This window comes from Aphis gossypii, chromosome 3, assembly GCF_020184175.1.
Source record: "Aphis gossypii isolate Hap1 chromosome 3, ASM2018417v2, whole genome shotgun sequence".
NCBI lineage: Eukaryota > Metazoa > Arthropoda > Insecta > Hemiptera > Aphididae > Aphis > Aphis gossypii.
The window spans coordinates 5194599-5212627 of NC_065532.1; the positions used below are offsets into that span (position 1 = coordinate 5194599).

The window sequence follows — 18029 nt, forward strand, 5'->3', positions numbered from 1 at the left end:
ACTTGTCACCCAGTCAACTACAATCATAGTTTTATGCCGCGTTTCAAATTATATGTCCTGTTTTGTAGCAAGCCTAATATAAATGGTAAGCCGTAAGCGTCGTCGCTGTCAAAGAATATAATATCACATAACAGAAACGCTTTTTTTTTTCTTTCGTCTTATAGTATTCTGTTCGTATTATACATAATTAATACAATTTGATTATGTGAGGAAAAAATTCGATTTTTCATAACGCGCGGTAGTACAGTAATAACGAGTGAAATCGATTCGGCGTCAGTGGTGGAGGTGGTAGTATTTGCGGCGGCGCATTTACAATATAATATAATTCCTTTTCACGTCGCCATTTTGTACCCACTTGACATTTGCATATAGGAGAAACAAAACAATAGAAAAAAAAATCGGACCCGTAACAATACTCACACGTACATATAATATACACGGTCGGCAGGATGGGCCGGCGGGCGTACGGGTTGTTATAAATCCTTTGCGTGACGACCGTTTAAGCCGTTTCGTGTGTATACGCCGTCGTCGCAGGTACGCGTGAACACATCGTGTGTTATAATGTTATACAGAGCGCTTTTCATGAGAGCCAGTCAAGTCAGTCGATCGGTTTACTTTGGACGTACCCATACAATATTAAGCCTATATAATATATATATATATCAGACATTCAGACATATTATATAGCTGGCTATATCGCGTGTTCATCCAATAGACATACATTTTACATAAATATTATATATGTTTGCTGGACGTTTCGGCCTTGTGTATCTGTGTCAGTTGTTTAAAAATATTCGATAGTTTTGAAATATGATTTTGGAGATCAATACTTTTTCACTGTACAGAGATCGAAGCAATACGTGTAGTGTTATTAAAATGTACAATATTTTTCGGTTTACCTTGATTTAGAAAAAAAAAATTATTATTATTGTATTATAATAAAAACAGGAGGCTAATAACATGCGGCCAATAACTTATAAAAGTTGATTGATTTAAGAATTTTAAAAATCAAACGACTATTTTTAAACGACGTGTTCAAATGATGCGGTTTTTAGCCGAAATATTGTAGGCAGGACACGCACAGGAGTGTCGGATCCGAGGATACAGCGTGATGCCGGCGGTCGAGTGTGAATGAACGAGGACAAACGTGAGATAAGACACCCAGTATACACAATACGTATATACAGATGGCAAGCTTATGACGCTCGTGAGTTTGTGCGTGGATGTGCGTGTGCGAGCCCGACTACACGGGGGTGACGGAGCGTCGACGACGAAACAAGCGATGGTAAGTGTATAATAATAAGTAAGATTTTCAAAACTTTTAGTTTCGCTCGGCAGTTTTTTTCTTGTTTTTTTTTTTTTTTTTTTGACGTTTTTACAGAATCCTATCTGACTACGGTGAGAAAACGACGATTGAATATAGGGATATCGCGAATCAATCTCGTCGTCGTTGCCGAAATAACACGTTGTAGGTGATGTACGCGGCTTAAAACCCGCGAAATCGATCTCGCGCCGCGGTCGAGCGGTAATGTATAACAATATAATAATTATAATATTGTGTTATATTCGCGCGCCTGAAGTTTGACCAGCTGACGCGTCTCGTCGTGTACACACACTTCGGTGGGCTCTGTACGTCGTTTAACATTCGCGTACACATTATAATAATATCATAAACACACCGCAAGTTCGACGACGGAAGTCGTGTAGCGCGGCGGTGGCGGTATCGGCGTTGGCGGCGGCGGCGGCGTCAGCGGGTGCACGCCAAGAGGTTATACGCTACACCTCGCAGTTGTATAGTGAGTCAGTTTCGGTCGGCTTTGCATCGCCAACGGTCGTCGGTCGCGCGCGGACTTTGGCCCCGAAACGTGCTCGTCGAGGAGTCGTACGTTATGACGATAGTACGTACTACCGGAGTGCGAGCGTCGTGATACACACCCGTATACTGCTGGTCGGGGGGGTTGAAATTTGGAGATCGAAAAACACGCAAGCACGCACGCACGCGAACCTTTGCCACTGACGTCGACGAGCGATAGCCGCAGGAACGAATGACGAGACGACATCGACAATGACATATTATATATAATTACCTGCTAGATCGTGAAGTACCTGTGCTTGACTGAGTCTTAGGCCACTTGACGATCGACGAAAAGCTGTTTGTGTGCGTGCGTGTGCTAGCCAGTTAGCGATCCATACCATAATACACACACAGTCACCGCAGTTCGTATTTTACAGTCGATTATAGTATTATGATCGTTCCGTTTTCCGATAAATTGGCGAGTCCGATCGGTTAAACGAGGACCTACCTACCTATATATAATATTATACTGGTGCGAAGACCGTGCGACACACGTGCGTTTCACTCTCGGCACGTGCTGCTATAAACTATTACTATCGGTAGGTGAAACTAAATAATACAATATATTACGATCGATAAATATTATACGTATTCCACATAGCAGATATCTAATATTATTATAATAAATTATGTACGAAACGTTATTAGTACTCGTTTTCGATCGAACGATCGTCGTAAACGTATAAATTATACAATATATACAATATTACACATATATAATAATATTATGATATATATTTTGTGTGCGAATGAATATATAATATTATAATTACCATTCGCATACGTGTGCATGTGTTACAGGTGTTCCGATGGGGTGGACGTTGCAACAGCCCAGGTCTCGTCATTTGTTATTGTTATTCATAACGTTCGCGACATGCATCACGTTCGTGTTCATCTCCAAGTCTGGTGAATAATTATTATTCGATCATACATAGTTTTATGACAATTATCTGTATATTGACGACTAAATACATAGGTACTTGTCTTACACATTAACTCTCTCGTCGTACCGCGCAAACAGTATATAATACAGATATTGTAATTTATTGTAATGTGGGTGATTAAGATGAATTGCGGGCTGATTATATTATATTGCAGGACACTCGCTATATACCTTAACCTGACTGACTAACTTCAAGATTTCCTCTAAACGACTAAACATAATATGAGACAATGAACAAGAATCCTCGTGTTTATAAAGATAGGATACAACTGTATCTATATTATCATTGATATGTCGACCATAATATTTGATGAAATCCCACAATGATAATTTATAAGGTCACAATATATATTTAAATGAAAAAATAGTTTAAATCATATAAAACGAAACTCTGCAGGTGCGGCTAATTCGAGTAAGACGTTTCCTGAATTAAGTGGAGATATAGACATATAAAACGATTAAGATAAAACAAATAGTAAAAATTACAATGCGCTTTATATTCAAAATAACATGTAGTAAAATATTTTTTTTTCAATAACAAAAGCTTAAGATAAACAGTTAACATTATAGTTCATCTTTTCAGCACTCAGACGAAAGAAATGATAGGCGCTTATAGTCGGCTCAAAGAATTTCCCACCCAAAAAACATATACATACAGTCGTTTCCTTTTAAGACAACTATCAACAATTTTATTAAAAAACTTAATTGTTAAATTTTTATGCTTTTTTTATTACAATTTTCAGTAAAGTTATAAAAAAAAACTATACCCCCGTGTAATAGCTGTATTATAGAAATAATTCGTCACATCTAAATATTTTACTGCCTTCCGAATATAAAACAGCTCTCCTGGGTTACATACCTATATTTGACTACAACGTTTGGCTGCGGCCCCTCACTTCCTACCAACAGATATTGGCGTTTAGTGTTGAATTTTAAGTTCAATTTTTTTGTAATGTCAATATATTTTATTATTGTCGTTTTATCATAAACGTGTACGAGCAATTCATGGTTCTAAAAAAAAAAAAAAAAAATGATTATATCGTTAGGTATAAGGTAATATTTTCTGTAAACTTGTAAGTTTTCACTTGACAAATAACATCATTTATGATGATTTATGGTAAACGCCACTTCGCACTCCTCGTGTTCGAAAACGAATTCGCGTTTTCGGGATTCGAACACAATATAATATATAGGTAATTGATAATACATTTATGAGTAATGATTTTTCTGGTATTGCAAAACGACAAGTATATGTGTAATAATTATTCCATCCGAAGTTCATGTTGCTCATTACACACAATACATGGTACGTCTATACTTTAATAAGGCACCAGTGCACATGGTTTATGCTGTACGTGATCGAGCTAGTACGTAAGTACTATACGTATACTGTTTATTATGTATGTACCTATGTGGCGCACGTGTGTCTGTTAAATATTGATGAATGAAATAAGTGTTTGAATTGCCTTGGCATCGCCATTCCCGTACGGTTTGCGTGTATTCGCAGAGGACATCAATATAATAGTACCTATATTATAACATTTATAATACATAATATCTATAATTATTAAATATTAAATGCATACCTATATACACCCATCGTATAATATTTTTTTCCTCTAGCGGAATTAATATTTTACAACGATTTTAACGATGCGCCGGCATGAGATATTATATTTTAATCGTATAATATACTTACTCGAACACGTGTCTTCCAAAAAAAGTTCAATTTTTCAATTGATGTATTTTTTACATTTTATACTATTATGATATTATGTTATCTCTCGAATCTCTCACAAATTACCTATTTATTTATTTATGCTCTTACAGGCCGATTTTATTAGTGTGGTTCAAGTACTGTATCTCGTCAAATGGGTTTCTTATCGTTGTTTATACTATATTATAATATTATATTATGTCATAGCTGCAGTCGCGTATAGTACACAAAATAACAGCCAGGTAAATCCGTATATGAACGTAATATACACAGTGACTAAAGAGAAAAGCAGTGACTGTGAGAATAAATAGAAATCAATAAATTATTATTTTAAATAAATTGGTAATCCCAATCTGTGAGATACGATTTGATGGAAATGTTCATTTTTTTTTAAATATGAATAAAATATTATGGTATAAAAATGTTTGATAATAAAATAAAATATGGCTTGACATTGATGGGGTCGACGTTGACTACATGACTACCTACACATTACAGATGTATTTTATTTTCAGATAGACGCTCGTAAATTTTTTTTCACCATACGTTTTTACATTATTTCAAATGAAAAAAAACATAAGTATACGAGTAATCGTATACTGGATTATCCATTAAACTAGTTGCCCTGATTTTACAAATAAATGTTTCTATTATGTTTGCAAAAATATCTTTAATAAAATATATACATATGTAGATCAGTTTTATTTGTATAACACACATTTTTTTTTATCAATATGGATAATAGGCAATAATATCAACAAAAAAAGCAAATAGAAAAATTGCGAAAAAAAATATTATTATAAGTATAAAAGTATAATAAAAAAATATTCATAGAATCATAATATTATATTAGTAGGGTTAAGTTATAACTTATAAGTAAATTTAAAAAATATAATTCAAACATAATAATAAGCATAACACTTGATTGTCACGTCGTCGAACGTCGTACAAAACTATTTGATGTTCATATACTGTGTACTGTGTACACTATTCTGTTTACCATAAAAGCAATAACGGATATTGCCTTAAGTTACAATAATAATGACAGGCTTATAAATATTATAATATTATTATTTATAGTTTTTATCTATTCCCTGTTCACCATTTACTTTAAAAACAAGAGTTTAGCCCGTAAGCATTCGATGTATAATTTTTCACTAAAATTTAGTTTCGTAATTTTTAATTTGCTATTTTTCAATTAGCAATTTTTTTTTATCGCTTTTTTGGTCGATTACCATCAATATGCGTTTGTTGTAGGTCATTTGTATTTTATAAATTTGCGAATTTGCAAGAACAAAAATATCGATGTGATGTAACAGTTTTAACAAATAGATAATTTTGATACGAGGACAGCGAATCCATGGGTCATTTATCTTGTCGGAATAAATCTGCGGCATCCTTAAAAATGTGAACATTTCAAAAGTCACAGTGGGATGTTTCCAAGACAGTATTCGAGATTGATACATTATATGATAGTGGCACCCCACCGGGTTAATTTGAGTATAAATTTCGATCCGATCCCAAATAACTTCTATAATAGTGCAAGTGTGTGTACGCGCGCGCGCAATTCTTACGTCCGAGATACATACAAACATATAAACGTGACCGCGTCCATAATAATAATAATATGTACACACAATTCTGAGAACTGAGCATAAAATAATCGATACAAACGAATAATGTGCACATTTATTGCCCGGCGTTAAATTAAAAACAAATCGCACGTTTCGGGTATAATTCTAAGCATATGCTATTATAAAACATGTATATGTATGTAGATACGTATATAATATATAAGTACACGAGTATGCTTTTATCCGTTTAATTCCAGTTTATCCGGGTATTTTTATTTCGTCAGATAAAATATTAAAATAATTTTAGTTTAGCTGTGGTATCGCGGATTTGCTATACTACTTTATCGGTAAGCCTTATAAATTGATTGTTTTATTATTTTATAGGTACCTAAAACACGATATATTAAACGTATTTAGTAATCCAACGGCCTGCACTGTGGTCGAGGGTTATGTTAAAAAAAAATGAATTTCATCTTGCTAATCTTTAATACTTATTATATATTTGTATGTTATATATATATATAGAGTGATTCAACAAAAATGCTTAGCTCCTTGTTTTTTACAAAAGCGCAATCATTCATAATTTGATTTTTAAAGTTTTTAAATAAATATATACTTACTATTAAACATCATCGGTATTTTTAAATTCTCGACATTTTTCTGTAACTATATTTGGAATTTCTTGTGTAAATACAAACTTATGTTTTTCAAATTAAAGTCCTCATTTTTCACTTTAAACAATTTAGCCGAACATATTTCTGAAAAAAAAAATAAAAATTAGAACAAATAGTTTTTGTGAAATTTAATTCTATGTACTAAGTATATTAGGCTTGGTAAATACGAGGGCTATGGTAACTTGCAAATTTTAATAACTTATATTAATCTATTACATTTTTCAAAGTATATTAAATACTATATCCTATATCCAAAATTGCGTCTATTTTTCATTTGTTTTTTTGTTAATCCAAATTTATGAACGTTCATCTTTTGTATAAACATTTTAATAACTAAATAAGTTACATAAATATTAAAAAAATAAAATAAAACACGTTACCACTTTTCACTCCTTAAGTAGTAGTATGAATAATATCAAAACTAAATTTGTAAATAATGGTTTTAACTTTTAAGTTTAAATATAAATACTCCGATAATTTAAATTTAAATAAATGTATTATTAAATAAAAAATGATGATGAACAATGCTCAACAAGTCAGCTTGTAAACTTAATACGAATATACAAAAATAATTAGGATGATTTTATTATCATATAACATTATGAGAGCATAATATTATAATATTATATTAGTCATGAAACGAAAACAAATATACAAAGAGTATTTGATCAAAAATAAAATTGTACTAAAAAATTTAAATTACTAAAGTACATGATTTGATTCAAAGTCAACATGATTTATGAAAAGATTGTTTTGTTTTTTGAGGATCGTATTGTTGTATTGTATAATCATATAGAATCATAAACTAAGTTGAATATTTAACGATCTGGCTTAGATTACCTGACAATTCATACATTATTTTGAAATATTCGTTGTTCGGTTTAGTTTGATATTTTCACAAAAATTATTTTACAACCAATTATCCAATTTTCTGAAAATTCATGAGGACCCGAAGATTCAACTCAAAATTAAATATATTATAATTAAGTAGTCAAAACCATATTTTATGTAAATATTATCAGAATAACTTAGTCTATACAATACGATATCGACCATTATGTACGATTGAAAGAAAAGTGATTTACAAGAATATAATATATATATATATATATATATATTCGTAATAAAGAATACTATTATAGTATTATTAGTAAATGCTGATGACGTAATATTTAAAATTATATTTATATAAATAATAAAACAATAAATTGTTAATTAAAATATATAATATGGGTATAATACTAGTATAGTAGTATATTATTTTGTTAAAAATAATTTTTTTGTTTCAATATTTATTTACATTTTAATTAATTATGTTTTTTTTTATAAGTATTTAAACAATTAGAATGCAACTTGAAAAAATGTAAAATCATTTTACAGCAGACATAATATAGAGTAAATATTTTATAAGTCAGATATAAAATACTATTCTATACTATGGATATATTTGAAAATTTTATTTTTTTATTATAACTTGTAAGTATTTATACTGTTGACTTAAAATTCGTGTTTAGAAAACACTACATTAAATCTTTGATAAAAACTTAAAATCAATTTAAAAAAAAAATAATAATAAACAGCAATATTATTATTCTTTATGTTTTAGTTGTAGCTGTATTGTTGTGGGTGTATTACATAATATTTACATTATATTATAGATAAAATCTAATTTACTCCATAAAAACGAATGGTTTGTGACAATATGATAACTTTTCGTAATCACCATTATTTGTGTTACGTGAATTTCGAAAGAATTTGCGGTACATAATATATATAGGGATATTTCTTAAATAAACGTAAAAAATACTTTTATTATCTTTTTTAAGAAAAGCACTGTTCCGTGCTTTTGTTCGCTATGGATTTTATCATGATTGGACCACCGCCGTTATTTACCGTAATTATATTTATATATATGTATAGTGTGTCTATTGATTAAACCTCTTTTACATTTTTGATTTGACAATTATTGAAAAGTATGGTTTTACCACCTTGCAAATTCAAATATTCGATATTTAAACTGATTTTCGTTAACCTGTATATAATAAAATTAATTTTATCCCTGTTATTTTTTGTTCAGAAGCTTTTTGTATAAATTACATAACTATATCACGCAGATTTTTTCAGCCAAACATAAATCATTTTATATATTTTTGTAAATTAATAAAAAATAGTTGTAAAAATGTTTTAAAAAAAAATATTTAATATAATATATAGTTAGATACTCTCCTATTATTTATATTTATTTACAAACTTGTATTTCAATAATGGTTTTAACTGAAGTTAAAATTTATTGAAAAAATAATCATTATAATTTATAATTATGTAGGTATTTATGTTAAATTTTTTTTTTGCTTATTTTAGTTCAACATCAAGTTAAAGTATATTATACAAAGAGAAAAAAATCTTGTTTTAATTATTTATTTTAATTTTTATATATTCTGATTATTCTGATGTAGAATAATAATTATGTTGAAACTGTTTATATGAAAATGCAACTGATTTTATAACCACGCGTGAATTTAAAAAAAATATATTTTGTATTTGTCTAAAGTTTTAGATTTCCGCACATTTTTTTCAAGTACCTGGAGTTTTTCAAAGTTTATATTTGATATTAAATATTATATCCTATGTAGATAAACAATTTTAACACATCTTTATTTAATTATATTTTTGGTTGTACATATATAATGTTTATTGGTATATACAGGCTGTATTTAAGGGTATAATTATATTATGTTACAAAACTAAATCAATAGTATTAGGTATCGAATATAATGTAATATTGTTTTATAATTTTATATGATCAGTAGAAATTTTACCTGTAATAATAATAATATAAAGCATTTTATACATTTTTGAACTACATAAATGCGTTTTATTTTTCGATATATTATTTTGTTTAAATGCAAATATAAACTATGTAATTTCGTGTGTAAATACTGTACTAAATCGAATTAAAACACGTATCCTCTTTGCGGTATACTCAAAACTGTAATCTTCACAACGTGCAATGAATAATATCTGATTTTAATTAATTTTTAAAAGCATAGTGAATATATTCGTTACACATTTGTACGGAATTAAATTTTCAGCACCTAAACTCATGGTCACATAAATAAAACGTGTGCCCAATTGGTTGAACACATTTTGGACTTGGTTCAAAATAAATTAATTTTAGTTGAATGGGATTCAATATATCTTAAGTCGACTTAACGGATTGCTAGTTTGGTGATGGTTTTCGTACAATTTGAATTTAATTGAGTTGCTCAATGGCTAGGAAAACTAGTTTTCCGTTCTAGAGATGTGATCTTTCTGACAAGTTGGTTTAACAAATTTATCCGTAAAGAGTACATAAAAGTGTACCAATGTAATCAGTTAATGATTATTAACATTAAAATTTTAATCAAAATAATCTGATCAAAGTTAAATATAAAATTGCTTGAGTGAAAAAAAAATGATTTTGTAATTTTTTAAAACTGTTTTTATTTTAAATAAATTAACTTTGTATTAATTAATAAAGTTAATGTTTAATTCAAGTAGAATGTATATTGTTATTCTAGTATGTACAATAATAATATATGCCAAATATACTATTAAACAACAATTTTGTGATTTCTCTATAAATTTCCAATTTATTTTACGTCAATTCGAATTTAAGTTATTTATATGGATATATATAACGTATACGCGTATACATTAACATTATTTTAAATTCATTTTACTAATTACATCACTAATAACGATTTTCTCATATTTTATAAAACTTATAAATTATTTTATAAGTACAATACCAAATATAACATTTTTTATGATGCTAAATATCTAGTAAAATCATAAATTAATTGTATTACAAGAATGATGAGTAGCATGTTTATTTTTTCAATTTTTATAATTAATTTTCTATTAATTGATATTTAATTGAAAATTTACTATCGTACGCAAACAAATATTTCCGGTTGCTTGATATGGTACATAGCGTAATTTGATTGAAAAATGTTGGTACAATATTGTGATTTGTAGGTTTATAGGTATAATCTAATACTTTATATTCGTATATTAGATAATAATCTATATTATAGATTCTATAATATTCTTTATTGCAAATATATATTGTGTTTTTACTGTATCTTATTTTACCATAATTATTTATATTATATGTTTTATGGACACTAAAAATAGTTGTTTGAACCTAACCTTATTCCTTCAATAGAAATAATTTAGTTTATGTCGACTTGTGGTTGTGAAGTGCCTGTTCCTTTTTTGTTTAGGTTTTACATATTGTTAAATAGGTATTTTCTTTTTACCGTGTTCAAAAAAAAAAAAAAAATCAGTTTATTATTGTTAGTTTGACGAAATTCGATTGCAAATATGTTTTTATTTGATTTGTTTATTGTACTTTTTTTTCCATCAATTTCGCAACATTTAAGCAAATATTATTATTTAAAATGCAATGTAACTAAAAAATGAAAAAAACATACAAAAACAATTAAACTTAAAATAATAATAATAAAAATCATACGATAACAACTTTTTATAAATTCGAGTAAAAGTCAACTTTGAACTTTTATTTAAGATTTATTTACCATCTACTAACATACTTTTAAGTAAACTTCTTGATGATATATTTCATGATTTTTCTAAAAAGTTAGACGGAAAACTGAAAAAGATATTTCACTGCAGTCTACATTAAAGTAGAATGACAATGACGTATAATATAATATAAACATTGAAAAAACAAAGAAAAAATCAGAAATTTCAAATAAAAAACATTTTATACAGAGGCAATAAACTTACAGTTTCGTTATGAATATTTTATTAAACATTTTAGAAGTATATCGACCACCCAGGTAAACTATTCAAGAGAACTAGAGATAACAAACTAATCAAAGATAAGCAGATAAGCAAACGGTTTGATGATTCCACACAATTTATCGCGATCAAGTGATTACTGCTTTCCGCACGTGATAACGTCGGTTAAAGTGCAAGGGCCCTATTTTCTCTCAAATGGTTCATAATACATCATACCTATCACGTATGCTGCAAATAATTTTTAATGCTATAATCCCAAAGCTCTCATTAACCATTGTAGTAATACAAAAATATTATATTTTGCATTATGATATCTAAAACTACATAGTTTAAAATTGTACCATTTTATCTACACTAATATTTATTTATATATTTTAATTGAATTATTTTGAGTGTACACAATTCAACCATCGAATTATCTAGTATTCAACTTAGTAACTATAAGATAATTTTCTCGTTAGTAAAATCATTACGTTATATTTAATCAGTCGTTATCATATTTATTCAGTTTTTTAAGTTGTTTCGAGATATACACACGTCACACACATATATATATATATAATATTATATACATTAAACATGGCACGCATAATTGGAAATGTGATGTAGCGGTTTCCCAACATGACGAATAAAATGAAAAAATTAATTTAAACAAGTACTTCAATAAATTGTTGAAGTATTTAAGTCGAAGTAAAAACTATTTGAGTTATAAAACTCTATTATTTAGTATTTGCTAACTGCGGAATAAACGATTTATATTTTTGAAATGTAGGTTTAAAAAAAATAAATCTTAAAACTAAGTACTGTAGTTGAGACACCTGATACATTAAAATCACTGAAATATTCAGGTTTTGTTTTAGATTTTTGTCCCAATAATAATCGCAATTTATAGACTGTATCATAGTACTGTTGTAGTAGTAGGTTGTGAAGTTATCTACATTTGACAGTTTAATGTAGGTAACTTAGTATAAAGTTCTGTATGTATAGTCTTTGACATGTATTTGATTGTTGTATAGAAGATTAGATTCATATAATCATATTTCCCTGCTTTGACTAAGTTACTTTACTCGTTACTTGGTGAATAATTATTAAAGTTATGAATTTACTTTACTATAGTTACTCAATGTCTGTGAAATAATTTTACTTGTCAAGTCTATTTAAATTATCTTTACATAACGATAAAAGTAACATTATTAAACGAATATTTATTTTATTTTATTTCTTATAAAAATCGTAATTCAATAAAGAAATTAATTTGATTTAAAATATGTATGTATATTTTTTAAAAGATATTTAAAAAAAAAATGATTGACAGTTACCTATAACTATGTAAAACATGGAACGTTACACATAAAAATCTAAAAATAAAATATTTCCCCTTTATAATTATAGTGCTTAGGTACATTGTTAAAAATTCAGAAAGCTACAATGCAATTATTTCAGTTTATCATTTATCAGAATTCAAAAAATAATATTATTAAATTTTAATTTAAATTGTAAGGTATACAAATAAATCTAAATTTATAAGAATATTAAAAATAACGGTCATAAGGAAACATAATTTATTTTTAGTGAAATTATATAATTATAATTTATATGAATAAATATTAAATACGTACGTTAATTTTTAATACTTAGTTAATAAGTATAAGAACTTCATAACACCAATTCACGTGTAATAGAACGCTTTCTGTGTATTTCGATAAAAGGAAATAATATTATAAATCTCTAACTTTTCTTGTCAAATAAAACTACATTGTGACTAGCTAAAATTAAACATGTACTCATCGTAATTATACTATACCGGATACACACGTCATAAACATTTTTAGTATTATTTAATTTTTTTAATTTACATTCTCCAAACAAGTCGTCAAAACGACAACGCATTATATTATAGAAATTAAACATCCAAAGTTATTTCCATAACATTTCCATTAGTTGGAAACAATTATAACGAAATTACGTAACGCATTACTTCCATTACGTTATTGTGTCCTACTATATGATATTTTCGTATACCTATGTATATCATCAATTTATCATAACCACATTCGCATAATCAAGAATTTCGTATACCCATTTCAACATTGCAGCTCGGGCCGCAGATGAAAAACAAAACACCGCGCAAGTCAGCCACTGACCGTTGACGTGACTGTCGGACAAGGCGGAGGCTGCGGTGTTCGGTAGACGTTTAGGGGATGAAGTTCGGAGAAGGAAATCGTTCTCTACTAGAACGAAGGTAATGGCGTGACGAGGGTAAAGAGGAAAAACCGTCGAGCTTCTGAGACGTCGAACGGAAACTCATATCCCGTTTTTCATGAATCGCTGCAGCCGGTTAACCGAGTTTAATAATGTACGCTGTATTATACGCGGGCGATAAGAAAATGGATATCGTCCAGGGAAACGCCTAACGAGTCACCGCGTATATGGTTAGATTCCGGGAAAACAGCCAGGAACAGTTATCATCCCGTGTGAGCCTGCACTCTATCACTTTCGTTACAATATAATATAGTGATCTGCTGGTAAACAGCCTTGCGACGTTTGACGTTTAACGCGATGGCAGTCCACCTATACACCATATCACGAAACGCATTTGACCGATAATTTCGCAATAGGTATCGATTTATTAAAATATACTAATAAGTCATTATACCTACGTGCAATAACATAGGTATTTATAGTATTCAACAAACGTTTGGCAGACGGTCGTCGTGATCCCACGAGTCTATAGACGTCGAGTTAAATAATGATCACTCGATAATGAAATTATGCTAATTGTGTAAATGTGTGAAAATAAATCGTCTGATTTTATTTATCAGCCATTCGAAGTTTTTTACCTGTAGATAGATATGTACTATATACTAGATACATATTATAATCGAGAGAGATATTTAATTTGCAAGATTACGATATTATATTTAGTTATTTGTTAGTTTTCCCCAATAATTAAAACAGAGTATGTAACTAATCTTACTAAAGTTTTTACTTTTGATCTCCAGAACTTCATCACAATTTGTTATCCAAAATAAGATTCAGTGTTAAAGATTGAAGTATTTTATGTGCTTGAAAAACTGTCGTCATTAATCATCGTTGGACCTGCAATACAATAATGCAGTTATATAGAATAAATTCGATTTTATCGAATAGTTTTATTTCGCTTGGTACCTATAACTAAAAACGATGAATAAAAACTAATGATTATATTACCTTTAATGTCTTTTGTCAAGTTCAATATTCAATCTAATATGACGTGAAATAGGTTCTACAATAATATAATTTTCACTAATACGAATAGTACCCAATTGGCCAATTACACGGGGTAGAGCAGAACAAAAGTTTCATATATATATTTCTATATTCATATATGTATATATTATTTCTTTTATAGGTCAGAATTATGATTAAGTCTTAATTACAGTTTGCAGGTTCATAATGAGGTCTGGCCGGTATTTCGGCAGTTTTTTTAATATTCTAAAAAACACAAACATCACATCGTACATATATAACATACATTTGGTATACATTTTTAAACACGACAGAGTTCATGACAGCTCTAGCAATAATTCAGTAGGGTAAGGTAGTTAGATCCAGACGTCCAGTGTAATATATAGAATAATTATACAGTCAAAAATCGTTCGTTCCGTGTCGTCTATATTGACTACTTTGTCAGTCCTTGTCGATACGAAATGGGACCAAAAATGAAATACACCCGGTTTAGTAATACAATTTAGACGGTTGAGATAGATACGGCTTGTGACGTTTACCGTTAGGTAATAAACTCAATGAAAATGTTTAGGAAACAAATTACCAACGACGAGTTTACCATACCTTTCTATTATAATATGTCCTATAGCTTGAGGTAAATGTATGATATAGATTATAGAAAATAAATAAGGACACAGTAATATACATTTGAAATGTATATAGAATGTTACATTGGTCTCCGAGGACGTTTGAGGGATATAACAAATTGTTTATCGACCGGGCCTCATCGGTGTTTGAAAAAAAATCAAGTCGCGTACCTACCTACGCCACGCGAATTATCTAGGATTCTAGACGTTATTAATACTTGTGTTGGAAATAAACACGGGAGACAAATGTTTCGAAAACACGATTTTTAATGGATTAGCAATAATTGAATTGAAATAAATTCGTGGAAAAATTAAGGCCGTAATTATATCATATTATATTGGATCGAAAAATAAATACCATGTGGCAGATGGCAGGTAGGTACGTTGAATAATGAATATAATTATACATAGTAAACGCGAAGAATAATGAAAGTACAGCTGTCTTTGTTGTTGTAGAAAACAAGTTAGACTTAAAATATAGCTGTTTCAACTCAAAGGGATAGTTAAGATGAAAATACAATTTACGAACTTAAGACATTATTAAATAATAAAGAAACAAAATATAACGGCTAAAAATGTAAAATATTTATTGACATATTATATGCGATGAAATATCCAAGAATAATATACCTTCGGTTATGAACTCGAACGAGAAAAACTTCACTTTAATTAAACGTTTATTTTCCTTAATACTATTGATCAATTAAAAATTTAACAACTAGATCCTCGTTCTTTATCATAAGCACTACATAATATTATTGGAAAAAAAATATGTAAATGATAAATTGTATGTATAGGTTAGGTTAGGTTACAAATATAATAATAATGTATAATTTTATATTGTATAATAATAAAAACTTTACTTACGGATTCGAGTAATATAAAAAGTTTTATTTTGTTTTCTCTTAGTTTATAAAATTAAAGATTTGGCTGAAATTGATTATTTTTGCTATTGATCTGAAAGTAATTAATTTCACATAAAATAAACTTTATTATTTTATGTGTATACAAACAAAGGTGAATTTAATCATCCATAAATTAAAATACAAAAAAAAACGTTACCTGATTTTATATAAGGTGCGTTTTAAAAATGAGATATGATTAAAATTGTCAACTTCCTTTGTTTTTAAACTCAACCAATGAGAGTTTTTTAATCATTTGTTCATTCTGTGTACAAAAAAAAAAACGTTCACTATATGATTTGACTACCTTCATTTCCTCAAAATTGTATAACTTCATAATCATAACAGACTGCAAAGTATTTCTTTGTTCTGTAATTAGGAAATTATGTTATTTTGTGCTTTTTTTTTTTGTTTTTGTTAAATTAATGCAAAAATAATGAATTATATTATTAAATATTATAATTTATTTGTTTGGTGAACATTTTAAGATTCATTTTTGTTTTGATTCATTTTTATCATTTTTTTTTTTCAAAATAAATTATATTTTTGTTCTTTTAAAAACCATTATTAGTATTTAAATTATAATATTAAAAACGTATAGAAACATTTTCATCGAACACGAATGATGGTATATTTTTATGTGGTTTATTCACAATTTTTTGAGTAAATTTTTATTTATGCAGGCATTTCAATTATAAACTATGTCATTACGTTATTGGCATTATTCTGAAAATGTTTTGATTTTCCTACAATAAAAATATAATTTATAAGGTTTTAGTCAACTATATATATTATCGTTATATGATTTTTGAAATTTATTTGGTTTTATAGACAACGTTGTAAAGTTTTAATGAGCAATTATAGAAATTAAAATTTGAAAATTTAACCAAATGATTTTTATGCTGCATAAATCATAATTATTATTATTATTATATTATTCTTAAATTAAATTATCAAACGTGATTCATTTTAAAGATAATTTATTGCAGTGAAATAAAATTGTTTAATCAGTTCTTACAAACAATATGTGTAGTAATATTATATAATGCAAATTATACTTAAAATAATATTTTTTTTAGCTATATTTTGATGTAAGTACACTACAAACGCGACCTGACCCCGTTGGTTACAAATAAATATAGCTGGAAAATGAGAATAATAAAACAGAATAATTTCCCCGGGCGGCAGGCGTACTCACTCTTTTATAACCTTTAATGATGTATTTATTTTCATTAAATTCTATAATTTTTGAAATTATTTAGTAGTATTTTAGATCTTATTTTCAAATACTTTGAAATTTCATAAAATTTAAGAAATATCTTGAAGTGTTACAAATATTTTTTGTCGAATTTGAACCACTATTTTTACTGTGAATACTTAATTAATCGATGATTTTTTCATAATATTAACGTTTCTAGAAAAAAATGTTATCAATAAGGTTTCTGAATAATTAAACTATATAAACTTGGATTGGATTTTTCTTTGAATATTAAAAACATAAGAAAGTATTTGTTTGAATTTTGATTTTTTATAAATAGTTAACATTTTTAAAAAAATAACCTTAGCTTTCAATTAAAAAAAAAATGTATATGAAAAAATAAGTTTGTATTGCTAAAGAACAATACTTAAGTTACATTAAAAATTTAAGTATTAGAAAAAATATGATCCTTTTATATATTTAATGAATTCGTCGTTGAAGGA

The 18029-nt window shown here is 28.0% G+C and overlaps 1 protein-coding gene and 2 long non-coding RNA genes across 3 annotated transcripts in view; 1 reads left to right on the forward strand and 2 right to left on the reverse strand.

Annotated features, from left to right (window-relative positions):
- Positions 1-1725: 1725 nt before the first annotated feature.
- Positions 1726-18029, forward strand: part of LOC114119975 (alpha-1,3-mannosyl-glycoprotein 4-beta-N-acetylglucosaminyltransferase B) — a 29095-nt gene continuing 12791 nt past the window's right edge. The window contains exons 1-2 of the mRNA XM_027981726.2: positions 1726-2394; positions 2657-2761. Of these exons, the coding sequence (XP_027837527.1) occupies positions 2665-2761 (97 nt within the window). The 5' untranslated portion in view covers positions 1726-2394; positions 2657-2664. The remainder of the gene's footprint in view (positions 2395-2656; positions 2762-18029) is intronic.
- Positions 6729-14910, reverse strand: LOC126550878 (uncharacterized). The gene is made up of 3 exons (XR_007604930.1): positions 14783-14910; positions 14562-14671; positions 6729-6847 (listed from the first exon to the last, which is right to left on the reverse strand). It is a non-coding gene; the product is annotated as an uncharacterized LOC126550878 (long non-coding RNA).
- Positions 14900-16648, reverse strand: LOC126550877 (uncharacterized). Its single transcript, XR_007604929.1, has 3 exons — positions 16489-16648; positions 16294-16383; positions 14900-15046 (listed from the first exon to the last, which is right to left on the reverse strand). It is a non-coding gene; the product is annotated as an uncharacterized LOC126550877 (long non-coding RNA).